The sequence below is a fragment of the Oreochromis niloticus genome, linkage group LG18, assembly GCF_001858045.2.
Source record: "Oreochromis niloticus isolate F11D_XX linkage group LG18, O_niloticus_UMD_NMBU, whole genome shotgun sequence".
Classification (NCBI taxonomy): Eukaryota; Metazoa; Chordata; class Actinopteri; order Cichliformes; family Cichlidae; genus Oreochromis; species Oreochromis niloticus.
In genome coordinates, this window is record NC_031982.2 from 4,107,792 (window position 1) to 4,117,076 (window position 9,285).

The 9,285-nt window shown below is 40.1% G+C and overlaps 1 protein-coding gene across 1 annotated transcript in view; it reads right to left on the minus strand.

Moving 5' to 3' along the window:
* The window catches only part of col15a1b (collagen, type XV, alpha 1b), a 56,211-nt gene extending 47,481 nt beyond the window's left edge, over positions 1 to 8,730 (minus strand). Inside the window, exons 1-2 of the mRNA XM_025900077.1 lie at positions 8,605 to 8,730; positions 8,269 to 8,324 (exon numbers count right to left, since the gene is read on the minus strand). Of these exons, the coding sequence (XP_025755862.1) occupies positions 8,269 to 8,324; positions 8,605 to 8,615 (67 nt within the window). The 5' untranslated portion in view covers positions 8,616 to 8,730. The remainder of the gene's footprint in view (positions 1 to 8,268; positions 8,325 to 8,604) is intronic.
* Positions 8,731 to 9,285: the final 555 nt, after the last annotated feature.

Below are 9,285 nucleotides of genomic sequence, written 5' to 3' on the forward strand. Positions count from 1 at the left end.
GAAACCTGTGCTTCGTGGCCTATGCACCTAACAGAAAGGAGACATTCAGGTAGCTGCAGCTAGGTGAGGTAAAATAGAGGAGAAGCTGATGTTGTGCGTCTGAATCAGTGAACTGTGCAGCAAAAGGTTGCTGCAAGTGTGAAAGCCTGCTCTTCCATCTGCTTCGTGTTGTTTTTGTGCTTTTAGATTTAATGTGAATTATCTCGGTTAAATTCATCATAGTCCTCTAACAGAAGCTCTTGTTTGTCCTGCTTCCCTCTGTTTTTCTGTGCTTCTCTTTATATTCCATACTCCTCCACCCCCAACCCATAGGATAGTTGTTGGAGATAGCTCCCCCTCCCTAAGCATGTTTGTGCCTGTTAAAATGGAGTTTTCCCGGTTGCCAAGTGCGTGCTCATAGGTAATCGTCTGACTGTTGGATGTTTCCTCTCTGATACAGTTGCTATGTAAATCTTTGACTACTATCATCTCAGAGGGCTGAATTCAGCTTGGCTATTCTAATTCACGTGTGGCTTTAGAACCAAATAAACTGGATCAGTGCAAGTAAGATTAGCCAGTTCTAGATGTTGGCCTTCTAAGTGCCACAAATCGAGGGGCAGCTGGTCATTCTCTGGCAGATGACCAGCCAGGTTTCACAAAATCATTTAAGTCTCTCATTCATCAAAAGCGCGGAAAGCCAAAATAGGTACTGAAGAACCGAGTGCACTGTCACTGTTCCTCAGGGAACGATAAGGACCAAGGGAACGAGAAATGTATGAGCTGATATAAAACAGTTGACAGTGAACCGTACCGCAGAATGTCACAACACAGACACTGGAAGATCTTGGTGTGCTCTAGGACAAAAGCTTGTTGTGAGGAAGTTAAATTGCTACATGTGTATTGTGTATGAGCTCTCTCCTGGATTGAGAATTTGGAATTTGCTGTTCCATAACTTCCCTTTAAGCTTGCAGTTTTAACAAACTGAGTGTTAGTGTGTGTTTATGTGACACTCTCTATCTGCAAACAGGAAAAAATGGGCATAATTTCTGTGCCCACAGAGTCAGACCCAAATATGCAAAATCATACCCAAGCATAAACACAGACGCAGAAGAACTGTGTACTGTCAACATTTCCCTTAAACTTGGAAATTTCATGGCCTGTTTAGCAGAGGTAAATGAGTGAGTGCAACAGTTTGTCATATAAAGTCAGACAGACAGGAACATTAAAGAAATTTGGGAAGATTTAGACACCTATATCTGTATGAAGCAGTGTTGTGGACAGACTTGTCCATAAAACCCTCAAAAATGTATTTTGAGATCAATCTTTAGCACAAATTTTAAGGGTGGGGCTTTAACAAAGGGAACGCCATTGTTCAATTCAATTCAATTTTATTTATATAGCAGCAAATCACAACAATAGTTGCCTCAGGGAGCTTTATGTGTTAAGGTAAAGACGCTACAGTAATTGTGTTCTAATTGTGACAGAATGCGTTACGCGTTACGGTCAGTCATCATCAATATTACCCAGTAAGGCTGCAGGCGAGGAATAGTCAGATCAGACATTTAACAGTGTTTAAGCTCTCCCTGTCTCCCTAGTACGAGGTGCTGATGGTGCTTGTAAATACAGACCAGGTAAACACATAGATATTAAAAATGAACACTTGCAATAAGTTTCTTTTCCAGGGGAAACTTCTGAAAGACAAGCTGGTCTTGGGATGCAGAGTATTTTAGCCTGATTGCTATACTGCATTCAGTTTAAATTAATTTAAGGTTAGGAAAATGTGAGTGGAGCTAACAATGAGAAGAAATATCTTCAAACAAACTGGGCTCCTCTCATAGGCAGTTGCTGTTTGATGTGATCTCAGTAGCTTTAAACTCATTTTCATAGCTCTGTGGCCTCCAACAGTGTCGATGCTGCAGATGATTGTGAAGTGAGGAGCCACAAGTCTTGCATAAGATAAACAGCTAGTCACCAGGTATACAGTTCAATTCAGTTTTATTTATATAGTGCCAAATCACGACAGCAGTCACCTCAAGGAGCTTTATATTGTAAGGTAAAGATCCTACAATAATACAGAGAAAACCCCAACAGTCAAAGGATATATACAGTTAGGCTGACACACTCACACATATAGGCAAGCTGACACACAATACACACTACAGTACAAAGAGATGCTGTTATGTTTTAACCCATTTTTTTTCTATCCAGAGAGAGCTAATTATCCTCTAAGACCTGAATGTATGCCAAAACCTGAGAAGCTCACAATGAGGGTGGGCTACAGCTACAAGTACGGTGGCAGTTAAAGCTATGTCATTGCTGCAGTCATAGTCACGCCTACAGCCTGTCTCTGCACATGTTTTTAACTGCAGAAAACTTGGACTTGTCATAGAAGGGGTAGCACATTTGTGATGGCTGCATTCCATTTGGCTGAGGCTATGCTGTTTTGATTGCTTGTTCACAAGCAGGGCTTACAGAGACATAATAAAGTTGAAGCATCATTTATTCCACTGGTACTTTCCCTCCTGCAGTTAGTGAAAATGTATGCTGTGGGAAAAAAAATCCATAATTCCTTGAAGCAGTCTGCAGCTAGGATATCTATCTAGCTATATCTAGCAGGCACAGCTGAGAGCATGTCATTGGGTTATTTTCCCACAAAAGGAGTCCAAATGGGTGTATAAATCTAAAATCACGGGCTTGCTAGTGTATAAAAGGAAAATAGAGGTTTTTGGTATGTCTTTCAAGCTGTCAAACTGAAACACCACACTTCACACCACCCTGAATCCTCCCGTAGTTATGCTGCAGTAGGTGTAGGCTGCTGGGGGATTCCCATGATTCACATTGAGTATTTCCTCTTTAGTCACCTTTCTCACTCACTATGTGTTAATAGACCTCTCTGCACTTAATCATCTTGTTATTAATCTCTGGCTCTTCCACAGGATGTCTTTATCCTGTCTTCCTTCTCTCACCCCAACCGGTCGCAGCAGATGGCCCCGCCCCTCCCTGAGCCTGGTTCTGCCGGAGGTTTCTTCCTGTTAAAAGGGAGTTTTTCTTTCCCACTGTCGCCAAAGTGCTTGCTCATAGGGGTCATATGATTATTGGGTTTTCCTCTATATGTATTATTGTAGGGTCTACCTTACACTATAAAGTGCATAAATAAAGTTGAATTGAATTGAATTCACTAAAGCAGCAAGAGTGAGAAGATGGAACACCTGGCATTTACTCATTTTTTACTTCTTTTCTGACAGTTACATAAATGGAGTAAAGCCTGACATTTGAGGCACAGTGCCATACACACTAACACACATTTTCCTTACATATACAAAAAACAAACCACGCTGACGTCCACCTGAACTCTCAAGGAGGTTTTAAATGTGGCATATTTGTGGGAAGTGGCTCAGTTAAGAGTTTCATAAGTTTCACAAGTTAAACTTAAAACATTCTCTTTGTCTGAATTCATCTGGAAATATTGTGTTCAAAATGACAACGTGTATCAAAAGTTGGAGAAGCAGGACATTTCTTCATTTGGTTTCTGTGTCAGGTTCTTGTGTGTATGTGCTCTGTACATGCACCAGTTTCATGAGTTACATATCTTTATGCCTCTAAAACACTGCTTTAACATTTAGCTGTGTTAATGTAGTTTCAGGCTATGCAGAGACATTTGCAGGAGTGATAAACACAATGCAAATGATTCAGATGAAGCTCAGGGGGTTTCCCCCACATGGTATCATGTGTGTCCCTGTCTTTATAATATACTATATTATGTTATAGTGATTGATGCTCATATTCAACATGACCAAAAATTCTTACAACAAGATTAGTCTGTGAAGGTTCTCAGTCATCCAGGTCATCGTAGTCTAAGGAGCTTGGACCGAAAAGCATCTGGACTTCTTTGAGTTCTTTGAGTTTAAAGAAGTCCAGACGCTTTTCTTTCCAAGATCCTTAGAACAAGATTAGTGTATGTACAAGTTTCACTAAATGTGCTAAAAGCTGTAAATGCCCAGTTGCAAAACTTTTTCTTCTTTGTCATCAGTGTGAAAAGCTGATAAGGTAAAACCCTACAATAATACAGAGAAAACCCTACTTGGTGACAGTGGGAAGGAAAAGCTCCCTTTTAAGAGGAAGAAACCTCTGACAGAACCAGGTTCTGGAGGAAGATGGGACAAAAGCCAAAAGTAACAGCCAATCAAAATAAAGCTTAACACAATTGCGATTAATTGTGCAAAAACAGAAGCTTAACTCACATAAATTCATGAAATTTCAGACTTTTTTTCAGTTGGAAAAATACCGTCTTTATATGCTTGATGCCCCAAAGCACAGATAGAGTGAAAGAGACACACAATGATAGTGATTCATGGCTAACTTTTTCTAAAGAAACCATGGAAACAGTGTACTCAAACAGCAACAACAAACAGCTAGTCTTCAATGTTACGTGTGTTTTTTTAAAAGCCATTACTTCAAGCTGTAAATCTGAATATTTATCTTCAAAAAAATCATCAGGTCAAACCAATAAATGCTTCTGATATTCCTTTCATTTCCTCTGCAGCAGCACAAATCCCCCTTCTTTCCTCATTTTGAACCCAGGCACACGCAGTTTTTCTGAAAATGCTAAAGGGTCCCAAAGTTAGAGCACTACATCACCTCTTTGAGCATCACATCATGGAAAATATGAAAGAAAGGCCATTTTGACTGGAAATTGAAAGGACCCTCAAAGAAACACCCATTATGCTGAGACTTTTTTTTTCCCATTAAAAATAGAGCTGACCGTTACACTCATAAACCAATGGCACCTTTTACAGTTGGCCCATTGTGCCCAACTGTGTTCAAATCAAAGTCACTCTGGCTGAATGAGCACATTCCAGGCAGGACGTGGGACTGCAGCGAGGGCTCTCAGTACTGTAATATACTGAAGACATTTAGGTAGAGGGTCTTTGATACACCTCTACAACATGCTTGCCTTCCAGGTTTTAGTGATAAAACACCAAAGGGAGCTTGGAGGGAGTTTTATTCCAGTAACATCAGAGACTGAATAAGGTCAGGAGTAAAAGTGATGTGAAGTCTTGGGTAAAACTGTTAAAAAGAATGGCAGGCAACTGGCAAGTGCTAGTAAATGGGGAAAATTATGTTGTGGGCAGCAGAGAGAATTGAGTTGACATGTGGCTATAACGGAGAATTTTACACTAACAGGACTGACATTGTCAGCAGTACAATAATATGACTTGGTTTTACTGTACAGGGGAAACACGTCAGAAACAAGACTCCTACTGGGCTCACCTCACAATCATTTATATTGGCTAAACATTGAATCCTTTCAGGGCAATTCAACCGACAGTAAATGGAAAGTGAAGGTTCCTGGAGCTGTGGCATTTTTTTCGGTGGGGGGTGGGGGTCTGAAGTATGGAAAACAGTTTTCAGCTGAAATTGCAGTCTAGTCTACAAATGTGTAAATCATGAATGATGATGAAGTCCACTCTAACCACTAAATTTAAGTCCATTGAGTGTTGTGATTTCAGCCCTTAAAAGCATACCTAAAAGAAGTTATCTGATTTCAAGTTTCTGAACTCAGGAGAGTGGTTTTTTTTTTCACTGGCTCGTTTGGACAGAGCACTCATATATTCTAGACATGCATCCAGTGGACATTAAACTGATTTTAGACTGCCAGGTCAACAGTAGTGACCAATGGGACATTTGTGAAGAGTTGGTAAATGTGAGAAGAATTCACCGTGAGGAAGTGGGCTTCGTTTGTCTTTGCTTCCACCAAGGAGCGCTACATAACATGCTCACGTTGTAAGAATGTATCTGACATGAAGAATTTCCTGTTGTGTGGTACATGTAAGAAAGGACATCTTTGTGAAATGCCCAGATGTGATTCTTTTAGCCTTGTTCAGGGTGAGCTGATTGATTTCCTGTTGACCAAACAAAAGACTCACACAGCTCTTGCAGACTAAAAGGCCCTTCTGCTGATGATGCACAACAAAAGTGATGTCACATCCACTGGGGTGAGTTATGCTTTGTTATTGCTGATGTACTTTTTATAACCTTTTAAACTTGTCTAGGTGGCTGGCACTGTTTAATGCAAGTGAGTTTTAAGTGCCTTTAATGATTTAATGATATTCTTTTAATGATATATCAGTCATTCTGAAATTATACAGAGGGAGACGCTGCAATGTCATAAAAGTGAGACTGGAAAAACGTAATAAAAAAACTAACTCCAAGACTGCTTATGTTTATTTAATGCTCAATGTGGCACAACCGATAACAGCTCTTTTGATCTTTAGGTTGTATCAGTGTAGACCCAAGTTTGTTTACATTTCAGGCCCACACTGTTTTATCAAAAATATTCACTCGTCTGCCTTCCACTTAAACCCATCCCAAAGGTTTTCTGTCGGGTTGTGGTCAGAACTCTGCACAGGCCAGTCAAGATCTTCTACACCAGACTCCATGTTATTATGGCCCTCGCTTTGTGCACTATTATGTGGATCCTTAAACTTTTCCCACAAAGCTGGAAGCATGACATTGTCCAAAATGTCTTGGTATGCTCAAGTATTTCTTTTACTAGAACTAAGGGGCACAGCCATCTGTGGTGACTGGTTAGGGGTGAGGGAACCTTGCCCACTGCCAAGTCTTCAGACAGAATAATGCTGCCTTAACCATGCCAAATAACCACCACAAGCTTCTAGGACCAAATCAACCCACAGTTGTTTTATTTTTGGGTTAAAACAGCTGTGGGGTGCTGTACAGTCTAGACTGTAAACATGTTAATGTCATTGCTGGATATCTGCATTTTAATACGAGATCTAAAGGCACTGACTCAGTTTGTTAGCCTCGAGCTGCTATCGGAGGAGCTGTAGTTTTTTGCCTCAAGTCTCAACCCACAGGTTGCTGCTTTCTCTGGGTACTGTGGGAGTGCACAGTGTCACGAGCTGTGTGAATAATCAATATCTCAGTGTTGACAAGTCTTTCCGAGACATATCAAGAACATGAGTTCAAACCAGATGTTCTAACATTATTTTTATCATCCATTGTCAAACATCACCTACACACCGCTGACATCAAACTGGCACAGGATCAAAACATACACACACTTCACTTCTCACCCTGGTGCAGAGTTTGACTTATCTGCCACTTTTACCTACATCATCATATGTAAAGGATAAAGGGGACAGAGGAAGCCTGGCCCATTCCCAAACAAACAAATAAACTATCACTCTCCTGCTGAGCTGTGAGCCGAGCCCCACAGCAGGCAGCCGCTGAATGAAAAGCACCACAGCAGGCAGAGGTGTGATAATGGAAATGGGAAGGGGGCTGAACCATATTGTGTGACTCATAATGGATCTGTGTGAGAGCAGTGGATTCAAGTCCAGACTCTTTTGTTGGCATTGAAGACGGTTAACTGCTATTTTGAGGAAGTTTTAAGCCATTTGTTTTACAAGAACTCTCCACCAGCTTAAGTTCTGCAAATTATTTGGGAATTAGTGAGGACAGGGTAGAAAGACACGCTTTTTGAAGAAAAGCCTGTGAGGTCTGAGTGTTTTACATGATGCAAATCAGAATGACCGCTCTTAAATTATTTTACTAGATCATGTATGATTACCAGATGTTATCTCGCTGGAGAATAAGCACATAATTGTGCATGAATCCCTGGCAAAAAATGAGAGTTTTTGATGTATATTTATCAGATGATAATTTGAGCTAAAGGAGAGCGCAGCATAAAATGCATCTAACTGTGGAAAAACTAGTTGTAAAAGTTAGTTTACATGCTAACAGACCAGACCACTGAATTGTCCATTCCTGAAAGATTTAATCTTGTGATTTTAGTCTTTGAGAGGAAAATCCTAGTTGTTAAAAGTCATTTTTAAGAACTAGGATTTGTCAATAGTTTGGTTTTTTGTAAAGTTTCAACATTATCCTGAGAAATTTCATCAAGCATCTCTCACCTAAGGAAGGTTCACTTAAAATCCCTTTTACGACAATAACTCTCACTGTGATATGTACTTTGCAAAAGAAGTTGCTTGAGGAATATAGAAATGTCTACAACCGTAGATCAATAATTTAGCATCATAGTTAACTTATATGTTATAATTTTGCTTACTTATTATGTGTCGATCACTTTAAAACACTTTTGCTGTCCATAGTTCAGTGGGATTAATCATCAACACTAGGAAACATATCCCTCCTTAGATCAAGCAGCTCTGGGGTCACTGTCCCATTTTCTTTTTGCCATCACAGACCCGTCCCAGCTGTTACTTTCTTTATACAGGCCATGTTGAGCTGCAGCTGCGTGAACCTTACCTTCTGTAACCTGCAGGGCTGCTGCCAGCCAGCACAGCAGCATGGTAAGACACCATCTGAGAAGACACATCAGACACATAATGAAAGTTGCATTTGGAGAAATTCTGCATAGACTTAAAAAAAAAAAAGGTAAAACACACTGCAAAAAAGTTCATGACATCAATTTAAAATTCCAGCTGAAATGTAATAGCAGAAATCTAGCAGTGTATAGAAGAAATGAACAGGTCTGCTCTGAGAAATGCTTTTATAATTTCAATAATAATAATAATAATAATTTAAAAAACAGTTCTTTTATGCAGAAAATGTTGAGGTAAGATATAAATAACAGCTTCTTACCGCTGAAACATTTCGGTAAATATGCAAATCCAGCTTTGGAAGTAAACTCCAAGTACATGTGTGAGGCAAACTTCGTGGTCCCTCTGCCTGACTGTGCAGACCTGAAGTCACAGTGCTGCTCTCTCTCTCCCTCTCTCTCTCTCCCTCTCTCTCAGCACAAAGACTCCCTCAGTTCTGTCTCTGACTCTTAGGACCCACACAGTTGGGAAATCTGACTCCCTTAAAGGAAAAAAACCTCACTCTTTAGACCTTCTTTGTTAACCTGCTGGTTGAGACAATTTCCTTTGATTGATAATAACGTGATGGGCTGTTATTTAAAGTTAAACGCATCTACCAGTGAATCTATCTTCTATGTACAATACTGTTTTAATGTGTTTTAATTCATTGTACCTGCAGGGATATTTGTATCATTGAAGTGAAAGAATTCCAGTAATGCTTCCTAATGAAAGAGTGACACAATGACAAAATCAAAGAACATGGCCGGAGCTTCCTGGTTGCCCTGGGTCAAAGATTTGTTGTTGGTCACCCAGTGATCCTCACTTCCCCCATCCCCTGTTTCATTCTGTACACACTCACCCTGAAAAACAGAGATCACTTTACTGTGTTTCTCCTATAGAGCAACTTTGTACTGACCTGTGTGTTAGATATAGTTGATGGTAATTCAATAAACACCTACAATAT